Source organism: Perca flavescens, chromosome 18, assembly GCF_004354835.1.
Source record: "Perca flavescens isolate YP-PL-M2 chromosome 18, PFLA_1.0, whole genome shotgun sequence".
NCBI lineage: Eukaryota > Metazoa > Chordata > Actinopteri > Perciformes > Percidae > Perca > Perca flavescens.
This window is the reverse complement of record NC_041348.1, coordinates 12,323,104-12,348,446: the sequence shown is the minus strand read 5'-3', so window position 1 is coordinate 12,348,446 and position 25,343 is coordinate 12,323,104. Positions and strand designations below refer to the sequence as shown.

At 43.5% G+C, this 25,343-nt stretch overlaps 1 protein-coding gene across 3 annotated transcripts in view; it reads left to right on the top strand.

Annotated features, from left to right (window-relative positions):
* The window catches only part of klhl29 (kelch like family member 29), a 232,935-nt gene that overhangs the window by 165,886 nt on the left and 41,706 nt on the right, over positions 1-25,343 (top strand). For all 3 annotated transcript variants that reach the window (XM_028605863.1, XM_028605865.1, XM_028605864.1), the window contains 2 exons: positions 5,840-6,022; positions 8,366-8,546. In XM_028605863.1, the coding sequence (XP_028461664.1) occupies positions 5,840-6,022; positions 8,366-8,546 (364 nt within the window). The remainder of the gene's footprint in view (positions 1-5,839; positions 6,023-8,365; positions 8,547-25,343) is intronic.

Here is a 25,343-nt window from a genome sequence, read left to right as displayed (position 1 = left end):
GGAGAGAAATCATAGGATTAGGGAGGGGAAAAAAGCAAAAGGGAGAGCGATTATAGAGAAGCGGCTGAGATAAGAGGAAATGGTTATGGACCAACAGTGAGATATGAATAGCTCTGAGGCCTGAGAGGCAGGCTGCCAGTGTCACTGTGCCTGTGATATACCCAGCAAGTAAAAGTCTGCACCAGTTTTCCTCAGTCATACAGTTTATATGAATATAGTAACACATACATATTTGCACGTGCAACATGTTTATTAACACGCAGACACTTTTTTTTTTTGTTTTCTCACAAGACTAGACCAGATGTTTGTTTTTCATTGTCATCTGTGTGTTCCTTTGATTTACAGTATGTGTTCAATGGCTGACTGCAAAAGCAACCAAATTTCCTTCAGGATAATAATAAAGTTAAAGACTACTGAAAAACAGAGCTCAAACCCTCATAGTCTGACTGAACAATTAGCGATGTACTCCTTGTACACTGGTGAGTTAAAGCCCTTGTGGATTTCTCCGTTTAAATCTGTACTTGTCATAAAGAAGGAAATGTACTGTACATAAAGGGGAGCAGAGAAGTTGGAATGACTTTTCATCTCTGAGACTTTGAGATGTGAATTGTGCAGAACAAGCTGCAACTTACTATTTAGATACCACTAATGTTTTGTACTTTCTGTAAAAGAGGTGTTTGGCACCCAGGAATGAATCTGAATGAGCCTAAAAGCCTAAAAGCCTAATTTAAATGTTTTTAAGGAAATAATTCAAATCAGCAAGTAGTTTAAATTACTGCAGTTTGTATCTCTGTTGATCAAATATACGTAGATGCATTTATAGACCTTGCGAGGAAACTGCAGCGTCTTCATTATAATTTGTTTAGAATTGTAGTTTCCAAGATCAATGGGTTTTTGGTGTTTTTTGTTGTAGTACATACCACTTACAGACAAGGACATCCAATGCTGGGAGGACAACTGTTGCACATGGCGGCACTTTAACTCAACTTCAACCGGGCTGAGTAACTATTAGGTGTCAGTGTGTGTGCCTCTGTAACTTCAACCACCCTAATCCCACATTGTCTGCTTGACTGTAACTGCAGCAAAGTATGGCTGGTTAAAGTAAGGTCACACAGAGCTGAAAGAGAGGTAAAAGAGGCACGGAGTGAAAGAACAGGATAGATGAAAAGGGAAGATGAAATGGGGAGTATATTGGAAAAAGAGTGTCTCCTGCGGTTTTAAAGAGAATGACTTCAAGAGAGAGAAAGAGATGGGGCAAAGTGTCCTGTAGGTTGAGAAAGTGGGAGAGATGGAGAAAGATGGAGGTGTTAGCCAGAAAAAGAGGATGAATAGTGAAAGCAGGGTCACAGCATGGGGCCGAGAGCAGGCAGACACATGACAAGGTGAGATAAGTGCCAGCGTGGCAGCAGGGAAGAGGAGGCGACAGAATCTTTACGTTCTGTCTTCATCTTTCCATCAACCTCTCTTCTTCTGGTGTGTGTGTGTGTGTCCGTCCGTCCGTCCGTCCGTGTGTGTGTGCGTGTGTGTTGATTTTTTTTTCAGCACACAATTCACAGCCTGCGAGGACTGAAACCTCCTGAGAGATTTAATACTGGGCTCTGTCCAGATGTTACCGTTGTAGTCTCTGTTCACGCTCAACGCACGCTGCCATACTGCTTCACTCGTCTCCTCTCTCACTGAAGAGTTGTTTGTTGCTGTTCTAATGGACCATTTCAGGCGTTTTTTTAAAGCACCAGTAGTCAATATTTCTATTAATATGTTAATAGTTATACCTACAGAGAATTCTGCAGTCAAGGAAGGTTTTAGCAGCTCGTTTTTTTTTTTTTTTTCTGATTTTATGGCCTGCACCTTTTACTATTTTGGTTTACTCTCACCGCTGTTATCAGTGTCATTTCCAGATGCAGCAGGCAGAAAACGGCAAACGGACAAAGTAAGTGACTAGCTAGGGAACGTAGTGGAATGTTTAGCGCAGGACTTGTATTTTTCAGTGTTTAAAAAATAAAAAAAATGTATATATATATTTCTTGAAGCTGCACTTTCATATGGCTCTTTGTAGCTTTACTTAATTAAAGCTAATGTACTTGCACTTACTACTTGTCTGGAGTTTGCAGCTTCAGGGTTGAAAGCACTTAGTCGCTTTGGATCAAAGCGTTAAAGCGCTAAATGACATGTAATGTAAATGTTTGCACACAGGGATAGAGAAAGAATAAAATACAGTACTTCCATCAAAGTACAAACTAAGTTCAACAGTGGCAGCTTGGAGTTACAAACAAGGCACTTCCTGTAGAGCTGCACGATGGCCAAAAGTAGAAGACTATGGTAGATAATCCATCGAAGAATTGATGTATGTATTTTTTTCCTGAAGATAGATAGGTTAAAAAATATACCAGAAATATAACAAAAGGTCAGTAACAATCAGGAGAAGCAGACATTTCCTTCCCAAACTGCCATGGGTATAAACTCTGTCAGGATAAAAAAAAAAAAAAAAAAAAAAAAGAGCTGTCAAGACTTGGTTATTCCTTCATCCCCAACCGCTCAGCTCCATCCTTCGATCCTCCATCCCTTTATCCCTCTATCCAACTCCCATCAAACCTCCGGCTGACTGACAGCCGTCCCTGTGAGGCTTCCTTTTGGGAGAAAAAGCACACATACGCACACAAGCGCACACACCAACGCAACCATCTGATCCGATTCCGTGAATGCCCCGACAGCTGTGCCGCTCTCATGTTTTGTTGCGATCTGACAGGCCGGAGTTGGGTTGTGTTAGCTTGTGAATGTGTTCAGGGCTTCAGGGGTCAGAGCTGCGCTGCAGCCTCAAATGCCCAGATGTGTACTCCCCCTGACGTGTCTGGCCAAGCAGAAAGCGCCAGGAACAACCCTGCACATGTGCACTAGGTGATAATAAAGACCTGCATGTGCACAGACATATACAATTCGGCACGTTGAAGCAGCACGTGGAATTGCTTAAGCTGGCCTAATCAGACACTGCGGGAGTTCAAGTAGGCTTTGTGGAGGAAAACATTCTATGCAGAAAAACATAAGAAATGACTCCTATTTTGTAGTCGTTGCTACAAAAGCTACCGCAACAGGAATTTTAGTATATACATCTTCCAAAAGGTTTAAAGATGGAATTGAATATTTTTTTTCTGAACCATATAAATATAAACAGATATTAAAAGAAACAGTATAACATTGATTGACGTGCACACGGGAAAAGAAAAGTCCCAAATTGGCTCAGACACAGTCACTGAAACTTTGCCAAGTTAATTGAGGCAGTCAGTATCAACAAACTGAAGCAGCTTATAGGATGAAAGAAAAGGAGATGAAAATGTAATCCTATAAAGGCAGCTAAAACAGTCGAACTTAAAATCCAATGAAGTTGAAAAATTGCACGCGATAAAGAGAAATGGGGTACAAACACGTACTGCAATGGCAGCAAGCTAATCACCAGGAAGAACAATAGCAGAGCAAAGTCAATATAATTAATGTACATGTGTGGGTTTGGTTGGAGGCTCATGAGAGGCAAGACAAAGTTGCTGTTTTCACTAAATTATTTAATTCTGTAGCTGTGACTGTCCTATAAAACTGCACTCCCATCCATTTATTAGCTGCATATCCAAGGTCTGTTGGAGGTCTTGAGGGCCATTTGAGGTTTGGAGTCTGGGGCGCGATGCCACGAAGCTGTGAAAACGGGCCCATGATGGGAACAAATTCGAATCTTTTTTAGCAGCGCTCCAAGTTCACACATCTTTTACACGCTGCCAGAAAGGGCGGAACGACTCTTTTGCCCTCCATATATTGACATCATTGTCTTTTTTTTTATTTATTTTTTATAGCTTGTGTGCCTTCATTCTCACAGCGACACTGTCACAATTTCTCCTTGAACCAGCTCTTTTCTTTTTTCTTTTTTCCGTCCTACGCAGAGGAACACGTTCTTTAAATCTCGCAGAGGAAAAGCGCCAGTCAGCTTTAAGCTGTCCACTAAGTCTAAGCTGTGTGTCCACGATATGTCTGTGGCAGTGCTTACCGCTCCGTCTGTTTGCTCAGCCTCACCAAGGCCCATTGTAGTTTTTGCAACATTCTCCTCTTTTACACTTTTGCTCTTCCTAGAGGAAAAACTCTCTGTTTTACCGGCTTTGAAAGAAAAAGAGGAAAAAAATAAGGAGATAGATTTTTTTTTTTTTTTTTTTTTACAGAAAGAAACAGAAGGCAAAGATAGCCGCCTATGGATGTCTGTCAGGCGAGTGTCTGTGTAGAAAACATTGATCCAAGCTGATGAACCAGTAGTTTGGAGTGTATGAAGATTAGTTTTCCCTCTCTTCCTCTCTTTTTTTTCTCTCTCTCTCTCTCTCTCTCTCTCTCTCTCTCTTCCCTCTTTGTTTTCCTCCCGCTGTCTCTCTCTCCCCCTTCTCACACTGTCTCTATCTCTCCCTATCGCCCTCCTCTCCCTCGCTGGCTCGCCTCCCTGTGCCCGCCTGCCTGCTGCAGCTTCCAAACACACAGCTCATTTCTGTCTGGCGGCTCGTCGTCTTGCCTGCTCACTGGAGCCTGCTGCTGAAGACCGAGAGGACCTGAGACACGCATGTGGCAGCCTGCCAACCTGTTTGTGTGTTTTGGATCACTGGTGTCTTTATCCAGCAACTCTGTGTGTGTGTGTGTGTGTGTGTGTGTGTGTGTGTGTGTGTATGTCTGTGTGTGTGTGTGTGTGTGTGTGTTGTGTTCATCGGCTGAGGAGCAGTAGGGATGAGTGCTGAATGCGCTCAAGTATCGTCTTAATCACACCAGGTCCTCAGCGAGTGTGTGTATATGAGACCAGACACATCACCACGTGCAAACGTACACAAATTGATTTTCACCTATTGATTTTTCGATTCTCTGATTGCACCCTCAAACACAGTGTATGTTTCACCGGGAGTGTGTGGACATGTATAGGAAGGGAGAATAAGCGAGCTGGGCGGCAACCAAACAAACGGCAGCCCCATCAGTCTTGGTAATTGAGTTATACTTTTCCCATTAAACTCAGTAGTTTCCTGTGACCAAGAGGAAACTTTTCTATTTTGCATTTCGTTTTGCATTTCCCCGACAAGCTTATTGACTCTGGGACAGCCAAGGCCTGCTGAATTCAAAAGAGCAGACTTAAAATGTATGGCTGATTGTTTGTTGGTTTTCACGCAGCCCATTAATGTTCTATGAAAAGGTTGTCTTTTATGGTGCCATTATTACTGTAGATGTATACAAATGTTTACCTTGTCCTTGAAAGCCATAGGCTTGTGTATATACAGTACAGGCCAAAAGTTTGGACACACCTTCTCATTCAATGTATTTCTTTATTTTCATGACTATTTACTTTGTAGATTCTCACTGAAGGCATCAAAACTATGAATGAACACATATGGAATTATGTACTTAACAAAAAAGTGTGAAATAACTGAAAACATGTCTTATATTTTAGATTCTTCAAAGTAGCCACCCTTTGCTTTTTTTGATTACTCTGCAAACCCTTGGTGTTCTCTCATTGAGCTTCATGAGGTAGTCACCTGAAATGGTTTTCACTTCAGTGAGAATCTACAATGTAAATAGTCATGAAAATAAAAAGGAAATGCATTGAATGAGAAGGTGTGTCCAAACTTTTGGACTGTACTGTATATATACTTAAACGTCAGGCAACATGCCATAAAACATTATGACTCTTAGTTCCAAAGAGGCGTTGATTCAATCTTGGCTCTTATTTACTTGTGGAAACCTTCCCTGATGGCCTGCTTTCTACCACCTCTTCCCTTCCTTTGTCCACCCCAATCATCCTCTTCCCCCGTCCTCCTCCTGTTCCTTTGTCCTCTAGGTGTAGCGGAGGTGATAGTTCTGGTGGGAGGGCGTCAGGCGATCGGGATGAACCAGCGCTCCCTGACAGCCGTCACCTGTTTTAACCCCCAGAGCAGTAAGTGGTACCCGCTGGCCAGCCTGCCGTTCTACGACCGCGAGTTTTTCAGTGTCATCTCGGCGGGAGACAACATCTACCTGTCAGGTGAGCTACATCGCCCACTCCAGCAGCAAAATTGTAGCTTTCCTGCTGCAGTTATTTAGTGGCACACAGAGCAGGAGGACAGTAGACCATATCGGTTTATCTCACTGCAGCAGTGTAGGGTTATCCCTGCATCCAGGAACATTTCACATTAACCATGGTAGTTAAAAACATTCAAATTAAGTACATTATCAGACAATTGGTTCAAATTAATACTGTAAATACACTCATTGGCCTTTGAAATTTAGTCTTTAGATTTAAAAGATAGAATACACCAATCATTTTCCCACTTGTGTCATTCAAACATCAGGCTGATTTTGCCGTACCTACTAAGTCTGTATGGATGGCAATGTCAATCAGTCGGACCACCCACCCCTTTGGTCGGACTGAATTATCTCAACAACTATTGGATGGATTGCCATAACACATTGTACAGATATCCATGGTCCCCATAGGATGAATCCCACTGACTTTAGTAATCCCTTGACTTTTCCGGGGAAACACATAGGTTGACCTTTTGTGGTTTTTCGTGAAATGTTTTAACAGCTATTAGATGGATTGCAATGGAATTCAGTACAGACATTCATAACTTCCAATTTGTCCAATACTTTTGTTTATGACTAAATACCTGCAAAATGGATGACATCAACCTCAGCAATATGTGTGTTTGCTAATTAGCAAATGTTAGCATTAGTGAACGTTGCTAGACATAAAAATGTTGACATTGTCATTGTGAGCATGTCAACATGCTAACATTAGAGCCTCACAGAGCTGCGAGCGTGGCTGTAGTGTGGTTATAATAAAACTCCACACCGTTCCCCATAGTTTTCAGACTTGACATGAAGAGGGGATGAACAGACATTCCCTCTCTTGATCTTATCATGGAAACAAATTGATTTTTAAGGTAAAAAAGACCAGAAAATGTCTGGTCCCTGACCTCGTTTGATTAAGTCCCATTCATCATACTGAATCTTGACAAAGTTCTCCACACTTTCATTCATAAACACTTAGTGAGGACATTTTCACTTTATGACAGATATAATTCGACAAAGTGAAGCTAACCGGGCCATGGCCAGCTTCTTGTGACCTTTGCAAAAACAGTGTAAGAGTTCCAAAGCGGGGGCTACCCTCACCGCATTCTCATCTGTTGCTTTGAAAACTCAGCCCTGCCCATCACTGCAGACAACCTTGAAGTATTTCTTTTCAGAAAAGTCCTTATTATATAGAGAATGTCTTTCTTATTTACCTTCTGTGGAGCATTTTCTTGGCCTTTTTTTTTTTTTTTTTTTTTTTTTTGTGTGTGGCTTTACAGTCGCTGCAGTGTTCTGCAGTTCATTTTGTTCCATAGTGGCACGCTGTACACTCTGTAACTCCCTCAATGAAACGTCTTTGAGTTGCTCCTCCAGAGCTACACTGAATTTCTCCCTCTACGGTCCATTTGTGTGAGAATCCTGCACGGCACTCAGACCCTGACATTGCACCGTGGAAATTCAGCAGGATTTGTCCTGCGTGTACCTTTCCTCTCCCTCTTTTCATATAAATGTAAATTTGTGTTTGGGCATTGGAACAGGTATGCATGTGCCCGCTGGGAATTCAGACAGCCAGTGGGGAAATCAGAGGTGTTCTAGCCAGCCAATCAACAGGCTGCGGTCTGTAACCTTCCTCTCACTCTGAGCAGGGTCACTGAGTCACCGCTGGCGTTACATGTCAGACTACACACAGCTAACTGGGCTGTTTCGAAGAGCTCTGAAACACGTACGGTCTTGACAGCTGGCTGGTTGACTAGTCAACACAGCAGCAAAACAACTTTCAGTCAGTTGGTGTGTCACTTTTTCTTTTTTTTTTTTAAATCTGTGGAAAAACACACCCTAGCAGTGGAGATTTCAATATAGAAAATAGTTTGTATAAATAAGGAATGTTTCAATATTTCAATCATTATCATATGACTTGATGCCAACAGTTTGCATGTATACATAACCTCCCTGCTATATACCAGATAGAAGCCATACAGAATACTGAATTAGGAGCTAAAAGTTCCTTTTGCACTTCTGTTTGCGTTTCCACTGCAATTGAAGAACACTTGATGATTTAAAAAAAAACAATGGTGAGAATTTGACACAAGGACTTACTTACTGTACGTCTAAGTGGATGTAATGAATGAACAAAGAGGTAGAAAAGGAGCCTGAGTGCCAAGCAGATCCTACAGGAACAGAATTTAGTCGAAACCTAGGAAAAGTTCCTGAGTTCCTACAAAGGTTCTTGGTTCCCTGGGAAAGTTGAAAGTGAAAACCCCCCTAAAATCACCCTACATACCCTCTTTAATAACTATTTTTCTATACATTCCAGGGGGCACAGAGTCTGGTGTGATGCTGGCTGACGTATGGTGCTACATGTCCCTGCTGGACAACTGGAATCTGGTGTCCCGGATGACTGTGGCCCGCTGCAGACACAACAGCCTGGTATACGACGGCAAACTCTACGCCATCGGAGGACTGGGCGTATCAGGGAACCTGGACCACGTGGAGAGGTAAGGGTCATGTAAAATCAACAGCAGCCCGTCTCCGAACATCAGGCCCCTCCAGCGGCTCCCATCCGCTCGTCGCACAGTTGCATAGAGCTCCGACCCCAGAGAGGGAGCTTGTTTGTGTGTGTGGACGATTCTGCAAAAGTAGGTGGATGCTGAGCTATCCAGTTTGAGCAAATAAATATTCACTCTGCGCAGCAAAACGTGGCAGATGGTGTGGCATGCAGTAGTGCGGTGCAGCATATTGCAAAAGTGGTTGGACAGGTTTGTTAGCATTTTCTGTGAGAGCTAAAGGTGCAGAGGAATGAATCTAAGCCAGAGCATATTAAATGGTCCCAGCTGTGAGTGTTGTTGTGGAGCGACGGAGCGCCTCTTACTTGTCGTAGAGTGGTGCATGAGTGAGAGGGTTTGCTTTCAGAGAGCAGAGTGGTGTACTGTGTCTGATTCCATCCACTTCAACATCGACACATAAGCGAGACTTCATTTGAAGGTCGCCCATAGTGGCCTATTCAGCTAGGTCTCTTTCGTCTCGTTTCTTTTTGTATTTGTTGAAACTCTTCAGTACTAAACTAGCCAGGGAACCCAACCAATCCAGTCAAATATGAATCAAGATTATGTTACTGAATTGACTATTTCATGCCTAAAATGTTTTCAGAAACCCATTTTAGTGTCAGGTTTAGCTGTAATTTTAGGAAAGTTTGTGACCTGGCCACCATTTTTTTTCCTGCTTCAAAACGGACCAAGCACCGCCCCAACATGTGTTGTTACGTTGCTCCGATTGGTTGTAGGTCTATCTAATTGCAAACAAAGGCATTTTCGTCTATCGCTGTTGAAAATTACCTGAGTACCTGAGCAAATTATTTTGGCAATGCCAGGCTACTATAAAACTAGACATAGGCAGTGTCCTCAAGGAGTATAATGGATTCCTTGTGGCAAAGAACATGAATAGGGATTGTCCAGATTAAATCATTTGATTTATATAGCTTGAGTTTTGCACTGCTCCCCATTTCTTATTTTTCCCTGTAACCTGGCCTGATGAGTGTGTGAGAAAGGGGGCTACCTCCCCTGCACGGCAGAGCGAGAAAAACCAAAGCAATCAAAAGAACATTACGGAGTATATTAGAGCAGGCCGCTGCCGCTCATTACCTAGCAGCTCAATTGATCTCCAAAGCTGTTCGCAATGCACAACAGTCCTCCAAATGAAACAGCCTAATTTGATATTTCCCCATAATGCTGCCATACAGTGTCGTTATGACAGGGGGTAGATGGAACATTTGCCCCGTAATGGAAACGCATTTGATTCCTCTGTCTCTGAGCTGCTTAATTTGAGCGCCGCCGCTGCATCTAGGGCATTCACGGCTCCAAAGAAATGAGCGTTTCACCGTGTTATGTGTTTGTATGTGTTTCTCCGCCTGTGCCCTTGTGTGCGTTTTTGTGCAATCATGAAGCTTCTCCGAGGCCCTCAGCAACTGGACTCAATTATCAGCACTGTAAAACTTTAACCTACTTTGCCTCTCTCCAAGAACTGCCAGAGGCCTCCTCTGCTTGGTATTACTGCCCCAGTGCTGCATTCTCGAAGCTTGCACCAGCTCGGGAGAAATAACCCCCACACACACCGAACAAAATAGTCGAACTCTTAATAGTTAGGAAGAAAACACATGGTGCTCCATCTGAAGCAACAATAACACAAGGTCAGGGTCGTATTCACCAGCCTTATGCAAAAGCTAAACGGTCTCCCAAGCTGTTTGGGCAAATTGTCAGAGCAGTCAACGGGCTTGTTTCTAAGCAACCCATGCTTTTAGTTTGTCTTTTTCAGAAACCGCTACGTGGAGCGAAAGTCCAAATTGAGTCAAATGGTCTAAAGACTCACTATTTGGGGAATGGAATGCATAAATACATAAGGATTTGTGCTTTTAGAGAGGGCACTGACATAAAGGGGAACGTTTGTGTGCCTGCTCATGTATCATATTGAAATTCCGAGTTTTTGTGTTTAATTTTTGTATGATAATGATTACGAATGCATTATTCATAATGGTTCAGATTTCCATGTAAAATGTGTTATTTGGATAGTCTACCTTTTTCCTGACAAAATGTGTTGACCTTACTGTGAATGCCTCTACCATCGACTTTATTGATGAAATGTAGATTAAGCAGCTGGCAAACGCTGGCAGTGTGAGCTTGCATGCAGCTTTACCTTTATGGAGAACAGAACATCTAACTATGTTTAATGTGAAGAGGGGGACAGCTAGTACTGCGGAATAACAAAGGCACTTTAAACGTTGAAATCATTTTGCATCATGTAGATAAAACCTGTTGTGTATCTGCAATATCCTCTGCATAAAAACACTTTAAAATACCCCAGCATTGGTAATGTTAAATCTTCAATGAGAAACGTGATATGCTTGTAGACAGCTTTCACATTCAGATATCAGTCCGCATGCTTCTGGAAATATAGTACATCTTTTCTTTGTTGAGTCTGTGAAGCAAAACTAATGTAGTGGGTTATGCATCATTTTCATTGAAAGTTTTGTTTATAATTTACCATTATGAACATAATTCTCTACTTCAAACATATTTTGGAAAACACGGTATTCATTAGGACTGAATGGCAATGTGGTCAGCTGTTCCACAAGCATAAATACCCATGCTCAAGCCATAATGCACATTTAAACTTTTGAGCAATAGCGCTTTTAGGAACCCTCCTTTTTTTTTTTTTTTTTTTTTTTTTAGTAAAGCGCTACAAGAGCTGTTCAATAATCCCACATCACTTCTGTGATTCAAGTGGTATTTATCTCTGTAGCAATGTAAACAATGAAGAAATGAGATGACAACAAAGACAGCGTAATTGCTCGTCTCTGTCATGGACTCCAAAAACTACATCGATGAGTCTCACTGACAGCTGAATATTGCCACTTACCAACAACAATGTCACATAAATCCTCCAGCCAACCTGAAGAAATACCTCACATGCATGCTCAATTGAGCGAAGGATTAGGGTTAGACAACTTTAAAAAACAACATTGGTACATTAAAGTGTGTAGCCTAACATTTGAAAAGAAAAAAAAAACTAGAATGCACTCTTACTGCTTCCAATGCACTCAGGGGGTTTGCTGTTGCCACCTTACTTAGTCTGCTATAATTATAAGCTCATGGCTAATGTTAGAAAAGTAATGTTAGCAAACTTAAGATAGATTGTGTTGCGTAACTGAGTTAATTCGCTAACTTTTTCAGGCTTTTATCACTTGTGCTACTGTTACGCTAGGTTTACCATTACCATGGCAAGAAGGTTGGTGGAAGGCTGTAGCATGAGCCAAGGAAGAAGCGATTGAATATTGGAGCTGATCCAATACATGGGGCAGATACACAAATCATTTTTCACTTTTGTTAACATTGCGAGATAGGGGGGGCGGCCTCCAGCTCACCCAGTAAGAGCGTTTGCCGCATGTTTGCTGAGTCCTGCAGCGGCGCAGGTTAGAATCAGACCTGCTGCCCTTTGCTGCGTGTTGTCCCCCATCTCTCTCACCCTTTCATGTCTATCCACCGTCCCTACTTAATAAAGGGAAAAGCCCCCCAAAAAATCTTTAAAAAAAACATTGCGAGATAGGGGCGGTTGTGCTGCCTTCATGTGGTGTGGGAATAATTGGAAAGATGAATTTGCGACTGGTAAAAATTCACACTGCATTAACATTGTGAGAGGTCTGCACTCTGAGTGCCCTCCTAGTTCTGTAATTACCACTCGATACCACTGTTTAGCAAAAGTTACATGGACTTGTTCTAACTTTATACACTCATCAGGTTTTGAGTGGGTTATCAGAAATTGGTGAGGCTCGAGAAAACATGGTGAAATAATTTATGATTTAATCCACTGACTTTCTGTCAAAACCAGTGGACTGAGTTCTGAATAGTAATATATTCCAAGATAAAATATTTAAACAATGTGAAAGAGACGGCACATTGGCAAGTTTTGCACCTGAATATGCATGTTTGTGTTGCGGAGGAAGAATAAACTATTTCAAAGCTTAAGGATTATTTTTTTTTTTTATCAGGCAGCTGGTCTGTCAAATCAACTCAGACGACAGGTGTTATAAATCATACACAATCTCAACGGCTTGGAGAAGAGCTTGACAGATTAACAGCAGCAGTGTATTTCATAAGACTCATCAACAGGAGTTTATTTAAATCCTCAAATTATTTTTTTCTGTAACTAAACAACACAAAAGCACAATTATTTAAATTGGGTTAGGGGGACTATTTTCTCTGTAACGTCTAAATTAATGTATGTTCTTGAGTTTTAACCTTTGGTGAAGATCTACGCAAGCCAAAACTTTTTTTTCTTCTTCATATGAACAGCAGTGTAACTAAAAGGCTAGTTTTATAACCTTGGCATTGCTCCTGCTCCTACGAAAGAGGGCCTGAAATTGGCATACATTGAAACCTTAACATTTCATATTTGAACTAAAGTTCTTAAAGGTTACATATGAATCATTACATGAAACCCATAGCTGAAAAAACAATTTGAATCACTTCCAGGTCACTTCCGAAGCCATTTGTTCATATCTGCTTTGATAAATGGGCCTCATTAACTGCTGATCCTTTATTTTGTAGCTAACTACCAGATTTGGCAGGTGTGGCTCTGCTGTGAGACACAGTTGGCTCTATTACAGCCAAAACTCTAAAGATAGGAGGGACCCAGTCCACAGCAGGACTAAACCCTGGCCAGTGGAGATAAGGAAACTGTTACTCAAGCCTTTTTTTTGTGTAGCCTCCGCACAAGGAGGAATAACTGCACAGGTCTTAAGTGCAGTTGTAATATCGAGAGCTAATAACATTCAGATATCATTATTCATTGTATGTGAATGGCTGCCTTGTTTGATATGCAGGTGGCTGGTGGGGATTGCATCTGAAGGCTGGGGAATGGCATGAAACGGTGCGACAGCCAGAGTTGATTTCTCCGCTCATAGAGCGATTGATGCGGAGATTGTTTACACACGCAGCCAATCTTTTTCATTGTGTATGCGCCTGCATTTCTCCACTCACCTGTGTGTTCCCGGACTCGGTGTACAGTATGTACTCGGTGGTCTCATTGGTCGCTTTTAAGAGGATGTTGATTGACTTGGAGGCGGCCACATCTGGCTGTAGATGTTTTGCCTGATATGTTCAGGATTGTGGTTGACTTTGAGGGATTTGCTCTTTCAGTTGTTTTATGTTTTTGTGTGTTTTGTGATTGTATGTATGTGTGGTTGTACTGCTGCCTGTCTTGGCCAGGACACTCTTGAAAAAGAGATTTTTCATCTCACTGAGTCTCTTCCTGGTTAAAAAAGGTAAATAAAATAAAATGTATACATATGTATGCCCCACACTTTATTTCTGTGTCCGTCTGTATCCGCCTGCATACATCAGCCGACCTCAGCCAAGGTCTCTCACCTTCCAGCCCTGGCTCTCAGCACCCTCGGCTCCTCATTTGCAGTCCTTCCTGCCTTCCCTCGCTCCCCATTTCTCCATCCATCTCCCTGAGGGTTTCACGCTCCTAAGCGTGAAATTCACCCACATTCACAATGATGTCTTCAATCAGAGCCATCTCAAAGCTAGTAGGATGCAGCCTTTCTTTGGGAGCAGCAGGAGGTCCCAATCAGCACTCAAAGGACTGAGCAGGTTTATTCCTGTCCTCGCTCTCTACACTAATCACTGACAGATTTTTAGGGATGGGAGCAGTCGAGTTCAGAAGGCTTTTAACTTGCAATCAGGTACCCTGGGCCTGCATGCTCCTCAGCATGTTGATCCTTTAGCAAACCAATATGATTGCAGATATTGAATAATTCATGGGTGTCTAATGATGTGTCAATCACAGATGGTTTTGTTTTATTTATTGCGCACTATGCACAGGTTTGTGCATCCTCCAAGCTCTATTGCAAGTTAATATTGCATGAAGACTATTCGCAACATGACACTGAGTACAGCAACGAGCTATTCTCATCAGGGATGTTTGGCTAACAAGTCTGGAAGAGAGAAGAGCAATTTGCGAAGATGATGTTCTCTGGCTTTTTTTTCCCGCCTTTTCAGAAATAAATTGCAGTGCATTTTATATGTGCCCGTAAAATCTGCGGAGAAAGCTCCATTGTTCATGTGTTGTTTTTCAGGTTCATTAACTGGCACATTTGTTGTTGTGTAAGCGTCCTAGCACTTTACCACTGTGTATAGTTATTCAGTTGTCTGTGTACACCGCTGCTTGGTTCTGATTGTGAAAAGTTTTTTTCCACATCTGTGAAGGTTGCTGAGCTCCACTTGAGTGGTCAGCCTTGCTCTGACTTAACCGATGCCTTTTATCCTACTCTTAACATAACCCTCCTCCATCTATTTCTCGAGTTTAACGGTTTCCTTTAAGTGGCGTTATACTTTTGACCAGTATTATGGGCTGTTTCTTCAAGAATGTTGGTTTAGTCTGACGAAAAAGGAGGCGAATCGTAATGCCTTCAAAACCTTGAAGCATTGAAAGGCTCCCGGGAAATTTCCGCTACTCAACCATGACTGAGAACATAGGCTACAGCGAGATGGAGATGCCAGCGGGGGGGTTTCATCACACCTTGCGCTGCACACAGTTGAAGTCTTCTGTGGGCGGCTCCGTGAACTGACAAGTCCTTAAGTACTTGATGTCCGCGGGCGGTGTGCACGCTGGGTTGCCAGTCACCCAGAGAAAGGTCCCGTTCTGTGAGACTCCCGGGGTGGGAGACACCCCCACGTCGCACTCCTAGAAGGAAGAGGCTACATGTGCTCTTTGAGTTGTGGCGAGGCAGGGTTTGCCTCCTGGCTGCCCGTGTGAGCGCGCTCTGACGGGGATCTGCTCCTTTTTGTCTGGAGGCAAGAAAAGGAGCTGTCATGCAGCCAGAAAGAGGAGAGCACGGTCCAGTCGGCTCAGACTCTCGCTCAGCTCACACAAAATGCCATCCGTGTCTAGATCTTACTGCCTGAGCGCAGATGCATTTCAAACACACACACACACACCCTACATGCATACAGGCAGCTCTCTCACACGTACAACACAATTACTTGGAGATGGAGGTCCTCCTTTGTCCAGTTTAGCTCCCTGCCCAACAGCACTCTCTTTTGGAGGCGGCGGGGAAATAATCAGCAGGGCGATGATGCTAATAACAACGGAGCGCCCCGCCGCTCTGAAGCCCCAGGTGGTCGGGACCCTGCGGCAAACGAGTCAAGAAAGGGGAGGAGAGTGAAGTAGCGAGCCGAGAAGAGTTTAGCAGTGCCGAGCCGACGGGAGAAGATGAGAGGAGAGCGTGGACACAGCAGCCCCCCAGGTGGGCCTGTGAGCTCCGCACAATCAGTCACACTGGAACCAATGGGCTCATGCGAAGACACCCTCACTCTTCTTTCCCAGCCCCTCCAGCCTCGTTACAGCTATAATGAACTGATGTGCTGTTGTGCATGTCTTTATATATGTCAATGTGCGTGTACTGTGTAGATCAGTTTCCACATACTAGGTCAGACAGTGCCTGGGGCTAGTTTCGGAGGGGGGTAAGGGGTTTGTGTTTGGTGGGGGGCTTGGCAGCCGGCCCCGCTAACACTGAAGTATGGCACTGTGGTCGGGGACCACGGGCTCCCAGAGCCCCCCTGCAGAGGCGCTTCTCCCCCTGCTGAGCTAATCCCCTGCTCCTCAGGATTAACCAACTTCACAGCGCTGGTCCCTACTGCGCTGTCAAGGCACCAGTTCACCCTCCAACCCTACCCCAGTCAGCACCCTCCCTCCCCCGCACTCGCACTCCCACTCACCCTCATTACCCCTCGATGGTACCCCTCTCCCTTCTGAAATGTCAGAGTTGATTTTCACTTCTCACGTCTCTGTCTCCGTGTCTCTCTCTGACCTGCTCGCTCTTTTCCTTTGCGCGTTAAATCATTCACTACAAATTCTGTTTGGTTTACATAACGGCTAACCGTTTTAGTTTTGGAAATTTGAATATATCTTCACAACCAGGCATCCATTGGTTTCCCTTTATTCCACCACATCCGTTCCATCGTAGCAAGCATTACGGCTGCATTCATTTTTTTCAAAGTGACATTACACTTATGAGATAATGCAGTGTAGAAATTTTTAATGAATCTGCTCTTTGGCACTTAATTGCTGTAGCACTAATGCTGACATTATCACTCAATTCATAATTTTGTTGATTGACTGAATCGGCAATAATTTGTCATGTCCTATGAATTTCCTTCCAGCTTCTGAAATCTGAGCATTAGTTGCTTTTCTCAGTGTTTTTTGCAGGTACTTCACCATACACTCTGGGGAATATTGATGGCCATTTTTGGACCTTTTTTCTGACTGGTTTTTATAGTCTAAACAACTACTGAATTAATTGAAAAAAGTATCCACAGATAAATGGATAATGAACATAATTGGTAGCTGCAGCCCTAAATATGATACCATAACGATGACAGAGAATAATGCAGATTTGATGTTCAGTATAGTTGAAACTTCAGCTCGTTTCAAGATTCTGTGATCACAAAACTTATTGATCTTTAAAGCTACCGTTCTACCACTGTGCAACATGTGTTTCAAAGTGGTCTGCAAAAATATAAACGATCACGCTACGCATGAGTAGTTCATTCAAAAGTTATTCTACCTATGTACGTCTGTGTTTTTAAGACTTTAAATGTTGACGCGTGTCTCACATACTACACAGGCCTTCATGAATGTGTGATTATATGTACTGTGTATACAGAGAGACAATTTTGCGTCATTTCCCAGCTCCATGGAGAAGCTACTGTGTCTCTGTGATTTTGAGGCTCCAGGGCTGAGAGAGAGTGGGCCCAAATCAGGCAGATCATCACGTCTCTCTCGTATTTCTCTCTCTCCATGCCTCCCTCTATCCTCCCCCCTGGTTTCCTTTTTTAACCACAATATCCAACCTCTCCAGTCCCATTGCTCCCTCCATCTCTTCACAGCGCTGATTAGGTGGGCAGGAGATGATAGGTGTATTTGGGGCCTCCGAGGCCGGTGATGTGGAATCTGTCTGACATGCTCGAGAAAAGACAGTGTCTCGTCTTTATTGTAGTTCTTCTAATGGTGCACTGAGGTCGTTGTAGGTAGATTATGCAAAGAGCTTGTGTGTGTGTGTGTGTGTGTGTGAGTGAGTGAGAGAGAGAGAGAGAGTGTGAGAGAGTGTGAGAGTGTGTGCATGACATTTATAGAGAAACATTGGTGAGCAGTGGCAGGTGTGCCCGAGGATGGTATTAGGGAAAGGCAGAGAGAGGCTGCAGGTAATGAGTAGCACAACCTGTATGTGCTTCCGCCTTGTTGATAAACGATGGGCTGGCACTTCGGACAATTTCCAGCCTTTACCAACAGGCAAGTCATTTTTCTCTCGCCTTCTTTCTGTGCCTTTTTCTATCCTCTTTCTCTCGCTTCCACCTTCCATCCCTCTCTGTCCAAAACACAGGTACACACACATACAAAAATAAGTTATGTATCAGCCTGCCACCCAGTTGTTCGTGCAGTCAGTCAGGTTGCAGCAGTGTGTCTCTGGCTAATTATCAATGGTTAGGATATGCCAGATGCCGCCGAGACGGTTGGCAGTCATTTCGCCTCCTCCCCACCCACAGGAGGAAGCAACAACTGACCTTTAGAAAGCATAGCCCTGGCAAACTATCACAATATCCAGATACTGCACCCAGGGAGGGATTGACACTGGAGGTGGGAGGGTTAGTTGTATATATAGAGTTTGTGTGTTTGTGCGTGTGTGCGTGCGTGCATGCGTGCCAGTAAATAATTTCATTTATTCTAAAAGGCAAAAATGGGAATCATTTATTAAAGGGCCCCATTCAGGGAAGACAATAGGAACCCATCTTGCAAAAGACCCTCTCTCTTCTAATATTTTCCCATTTATTTATTGATGAAACTGCTTATTTTCCCTTTTTTTTTTTTTATTCATTGTCATGTATTTGATTTACACTCCGCCTTCCATTATTGTTTGTTTTTCCGTTTTCTTGTTATTTCTCTCTCCTTTTTTTGAATACATATTAATAGATTGTACATGTGCACATGCATACAGTATACAGTGGGGGAAATAAGTATTTGACCCCTTGCTGATTTTGCAGGTTTGCCCACTTACAAAGAATGCAAAAATCTACAATTTTAATCATATGTACATTCTAACAGTGAAAGACAGAATCCCAAAGAAAAATCCAGAAAATCACATCATATGAATTTATTAAAATTGATAACCATCTGATGAGGAAAAACAAGTATTTGACCCCCTGGACAAACAACATGTTAATATTTTGTAGAAAAGCCATTATTGGCCAGCACAGATGTCAAACGGTTTTTATAGTTGGTGACAAAGTTTGTGCACATTTCGGCAGGGATGTTGGCCCACTCCTCCCTGCAGACAGCCTCCAAATCATTCAGGTTCCGAGGTTGTCGCCTGGCAACTCAATTTTAAGCTCCCTCCAAAGATTTTCAATCAGATTCAGGTCTGGAGACTGGCTAGGCCACTCCAGAACCTTGATGTGCTTCTTCTTCAGCCACTCTTTTGTTGCTTTGGTGGTGTGCTTAGGGTCGTTGTCGTGCTGAAACACCCATCCTCGACCCATCTTCAGCTCTCTCACTGAGGGAAGGAGATGTCGGTCCAGAATTCCACGATACATGGCCCCGTCCATCCTCCCCTCAATACGATGGAGTTGTCCCGTCCCCTTGGCTGAAAAGCACCCCCCAAAGCATGATGTTGCCACCACCATGCTTGACGGTGGGGATGGTGTTCTTTGGGTTGTACTCGGTGTTCTTTGCCCTCCAAACACGACGAGTTGAGTTGAGGCCAAAAGTTCTATTTTGGTCTCATCTGACCACATCACCTTCTTCCAGGCCTCTTCTGAGTCGTCCAGGTGGTGAATGGCGAACTTCATGCGGGCCTGTACATGTTTCTTCTTGAGCAGGGGGACCTTGCGTGCGCTGCAGGATTTCAATCCATGACGGCGTAGTGTGTTACCAACCGTTTCTTTTGTAACTGTGGTCCCAGCTGCCTTCAGTTGATTCATCAGTTCCCCCCTTGTGGTTTTGGGATGATTCCTCACCGTTCGCATGATCAGGGACACCCCACGAGGCAAGATCTTGTGTGGAGGCCCAGACCGAGGGAGGTTGGCGGTGGTGTGGTGCTTCTTCCATTTCCTGATAACTGCACCGACAGTTTATCTTTTCTCTCAAGTTGCTTTCCGATTCTCTTGTAGCCCATCCCAGCCTTGTGCAGATCAACAATCTTGTCCCTGATGTCCGTAGAAAGCTCTTTGGTCTTGCCCATGGTAGTGATGTTGGATGCTGGTTGTTTGGGTGTTCACAGGTGTCTTTTATACAGGTAACGAGGTGAGGCAGGTATATTTGATGTAGATAATTGGTTCGGATTGGGACTGTGTCTTAAAGAAAGACTAACTGGCTTGTAGGAGCCAGAATACTTGCTGTTTGTCCAGGGGGTCAAATACTTGTTTTTCCTCATCAGATGGTTATCAATTTTAATAAATTCATATGATGTGATTTTCTGGAATTTTCTTTGGGATTCTGTCTTTCACTGTTAGAATGTACATATGATTAAAATTGTAGATTTTTGCATTCTTTGTAAGTGGGCAAACCTGCAAAATCCGCAAGGGGTCAAATACTTATTTCCCCCACTGTATATATACAACTTCCTGTGTGAGTGAAACTGTTGCTTCTTTTAGTTTTAGTGTCACTGTTTACATACTAACACCATTTTTTGCAACAGACAACCGTAACATGACCCAGTTTGTAGCTTCCTAAAACACGCACACACACAAAAAAAACTGCAGTCAGCCTCATGCTTTGGCTGCAGCCACTATCTCCCCAGCAATTTGGGTGTCAATCTTAATTTTAACCACCACCCACCACCCCACCGTGCTGCCCTACATGGCTGCTAACAACACAGAGGCTTACTTTGTTAATGAAGTGGGGTCTGAGTCTTCCATCTTCTGTCTAGTTTTGAAGAGTGCCGAGCAGTAATTGGTGTACGACCTACGCCACCGGCAGCACTCATGTCCCCTGTCCTATGTGACGTTCCCATCCAATTAAATCTGCGTCTGCGCGCACACACACACACACACACACACACACACACACACAGACACTAAAGAGCACACACTATTATCATGGCTCCCTTACTTCTCTCCCTAATAGTCTTTCAAGGTGCCTTTTTAAGTTTACACAAGTGTTGTTCAGCACATTTGCAAGCACAGGTTGTGTGGGATTATGGGATAATTTGTGTGGCCAGTGGCTGGATTGCGCTCTGTCTCGCAAGGATTAGCTGAAGGTGACACAGAGGTGACAGGTCCGTGTCCATCTGTGTTCATATGCGAGTCTGCCATAGTCTGGTGTTTGTGTGTGGCAGTGGGCATTTATGCATGGTGTGTACACGTATGTCTGTGTTATTAGCCTGAAATGTGCTGCAATCCATCAGAGTTAATGAGTTGTGTGTGTTCTCCTACAGCGATCGCAGCTGAGTGTGTTGTGTCTGTGTGTGTGTGTGTGCGCGTGTGTGTGCCTGTGTCTTTTGGCTGACCTTGACTTGAGTCTGTCAAACAAACATACTCCGAGGCCGTCCATACGGAGAGCAAGACTCCATCAGATCCCCAGATGTCGTCATACACAATCTGTCAGGTGTGTGTACCATGAGGAAATAACAAGGAAAAAGGCTCTGGGAGTGGAATGAGAGCGATTAGGGAGTTAATGAATGCATAAATAATTTTTGTTAAGGGGTCACAAGCCAAACATGTCCAGAGACCAGCTCTTTAAATGTTCAAATGTAGCCTAGTCATAATATAAGTGTCTACTACTAAGAACTAGTTTGCACCCAGTAAACTAACAACAAGCCTGACAAAACGTAACGCTAGCTTGGTAATATTTGACTCTGCTTTATAATAACAATATAAACCTGGAAGAATTACATTTCACAATAAGAGGGTGTAACTAGAATAACATTTTGGGTTATGATAATCTGATATTTCTTACTTACTCTAAACTCATGCATACCACTACAACTAACTCTAAAACATAATATAATAAAAAGGAGAGTACAGCACTAAACATTCATGCCATTTCTTGAAGAAGACATATGTTAATTTTCAGGTTCATACTTGTATTTTGGGTTTCTACTAGAACATATTTACATGCTTTAAAGTAAAAAAGCACACATTATTTTTCCGTCTGAATATACTTGTCCTGCTCCGTTTTAGCGCCTGTGTCTTTAAGCACCCCACTCGAGAAGCCCAGTCTGCTCTGATTGGCTTTCGAGAAAAATATGGCGCACCAAAGGCAGTTCTTAAGCCGTAGGTCGATATGGGGGGTGGTATATTCTAATGAGCCTCCATGTGACATAAGAAGGGGAAACAAATCTGAATGGCGTTTTGAGTCCCATGTTTTCTGATCATGGCACCCCATGAAAAACATATGACTGGGTTGTCTAATTTCACAGTTTGTGGGTTGTTAGGCACTCCAGATACCCAATTGTATGTGTACAAACACTGAAAAACTACAGTTCCCCAAGTAAAGCTGCAAGCATGTCGGCAAATTGACGTGCTTCCTACGTATAGGACTGCACGTACCCAAACGTTTAAATTTTTTGAGCAGCGCTGAGCCCTTCCTCTGCAAGTTAGAACTCCGTTAGATTTCACCATCAGACATTGATTAGCAACCCGGGGAGAGAGAACACAGGTACACGCAGCTGTCACATGCAGAGAAAATCAACGCAGGGAACAGAGGTGCATACAAACGAGTTTAAATTAGTTGTCACAAAGCTGCTGTTTTTGTTTTCATCTCTGACAATTTGCGTACCGCTGTCGTTTGAGAAATGGAGCATAGCAAAAGGTGAGTTTGTGTGTGTGTTTTTGACCATCAAAAACATCAGTACAACAGTCAAATTGCATATTAGATTAAACACTGAGATCATAAAAGGATCTCCAGTAGTACTTCTCCATTATCACTGTTAACCTACAATGTACCCATTTACTGTTAGCCCCTTTATACATTCATGCACTAAAGGCCATAATTATGCATTATGCATGTCTCTGAGCAACCACAAATCATCACATTGCATTACATTGTCTTACTATTAAGAAAAATAAAAAGGAACAAAACCCAGATAGCTTCAGACTCTAAGAGGTGATCCCAGTGCAGCTACAGTGGGGTTTGAGTACAGGACATTAAAATACAGATATTCAATCAAATCAGGACAGCTTTGTTGATGAATAGATACAGATTTTTCGTCCAACAGGGGCCTCAGTAGACTGAAGGGTATGCGATGGGTTCACTTCTATCCCTACACCCACCGTGGATTGACAGCAGTTGTGTGCTACACCATGTGTGTGCATGTGTCCAAGGGCTGGCAAAATGCAACCAAACGTGTGCAAGTCTGAGAAAATGAGTGACGTAGGTGGTTTGGAGACATGTGTACAGTATGTGCAAGTGGACGCGCCCAACAGACAGCTGGGTGGAGGTGTGGGCATCGGCCTCACAGTTTCTGTGATGTGCTCTGACATGTTCAGACTGCAGGCAAAAGTGGCCCAAATCCGAACAATTGTGAACACTCAAATCCAGCCCAGATCTGATTTTTTTCAGATCAGATTCAGACCACTTCCATATGTGATCCTGAATCAGACCCAGATCAGATTTCTTTTTTCAATGCGGCCGCAGTGTGAACAGCCAAGGCGGATTTGATGTGACTTTTACCTCAATAACCCTCGCTGCGCCCTCTCTCCCCGCGGCGAGGGGCGGGGCCCTATGCTCCCGGTACGGCTGTCAACCGGGGCGGACTGTCCTCAGTGCACCCCAACCGCTTCGCCAGGGCGGGGATCGGCTCACATAAAAAGGCGTCTGGGGTCTGCGGCGATGTCGGCAACCCACCCGACCCGTCTTGAAACACGGACCCCAAGGACGCGCGCAAGTCAGAGGATCGCCCCGTAGAGTGAGGGCCGGCGCGGGGCGGCTGAGGTGGGATCCCGGTCCCTCGGGGTCGGGCGCACCACCGGCCCGTCTCGCCTGCACCGTGGGGGAGGTGGAGCGTGAGCGCGTGCGATAGGACCCGAAAGATGGTAGGGTGGGCAAGGCGAAGCCAGAGGAAACTCTGGTGGAGGCCTGTAGCGTCCTGACGTGTGCAAATCGGTCGTCCAGACACACACACACACACACACACACACACACCCACCTACCTCTGTAGTGAATTTGTAGCCATAGGCCAAAATATCCCATTTGGCTCTCTTTCTCTTCATTCTTCTCCTCCTCAGCACCTGCTCATTAATGTTATGGCTGCCATTACACAGACATTTTGAAATAAAAGTGAAAATGCTTCTTTCCCTAACTAACCTCCCTAACTTTAGTGCAACAGCTGCTGCATCTGATGTCATTGTTATTGTTCGTTTGTGCATGCGGGTCAGTTTGATACCGCAAACAGTTCACACTGGAGTCTGATATAGGCCACATTTTAAAAGGTAATGTGAACAGCCAAACAAAAAATCGGATCTGAGCAAAAAATCAGAATCAGGCATTAAGACTTGCGGTGTGAACCGTCCTCTTGCACCCACTCCCACTACTCCTCCTCCTTCTCCTCCTCTCCAAAATGGATGTTCTCTCTCCTGTTCGCTTTATGTGCCTCTATCTATTGTCTGACTTGATAGACATTCAAATTAATGCAAAAAATATTAACACTGCTCTCCTTTTCTGTTTTTTTTCATCTTCCTCTTTACCCTCCCCCCTTCCCCCACATTTTCCTTCTTTACCCCTTTCCTTGTGTCATCCTCATTGACACACTGATATTGCACAGTTGTGAGTGAAGCATTTTGGATGACATACTACAGTAGCAAATGTGCAAAGAAGCAGGAAGTCACAGTTGAATGATTTCAAATGAACATCCACAGTCCATATCAGCAGCTTCCTTTGTCAAAACAGCCCACCTGCACCGTACAAATGCGCAGCTCAATTTGATTTAAAATGAAAGTTCAGCAGACAATTTCAACTGCATATGTTTTGCTTTACCAGGACTCTATAGAGTAGTTTATATGTCATGCTGTCGAATTTCCCCCCTGCCTTGCTGCTAATGAGCGGTCTTGGCAAACAGGAACATTTTTAATGTAAGCAAATTATGCCTTTATTTTGGTGCAAATAGTTTTGAATGCCCTCCAGGCAGGAGCTGATTCACACAGAAGCCCTGTTTTCCTCAAGCCAAATCACAACCTCTCAGTTCACTGCTTCTGACAGGAAACAGAGGGCTATAAGAGATTGATGCACTCACATATACGTGCTCTCCCTCTCTTCCTGGGCCTGTTCCAATGGCAGTTTAGGAACCATATCAAACGACTGTCGAGCATGGGGATGCATGCAAATATCTTTGTATGTTGAGGTCTTCTGGTTTAATACTCAACACCAGATGAGGGAGCTTGCAAACATTGGGGTTAACTGTGAAATAAGACAGTTGTCTTTATAATCCCTGATTATTTAGTTACTGAATGCACAAATCCCTTTAGTGAGTAAAGCCTCATATGATTCATCTTTGAATTCAACAGAGGAAAGAGTAAGTAAGCTAATAAATAAATAATAATAAATAAACCAGAAGAACACATGTAACAAGACAAAGTCTACAGACATGCTAACAGCACTGAGACATAGCGATGAGCTAAATGCGAACATTAGCATGCTAACATTTTCACAATAATATTGAAAATTAGCATGTTTACTATGTTCACCATCTTAGTCTAGCATGTTAGCATACTTACATTTGTGAATAAGCCCTAAACATTAAGTACAGC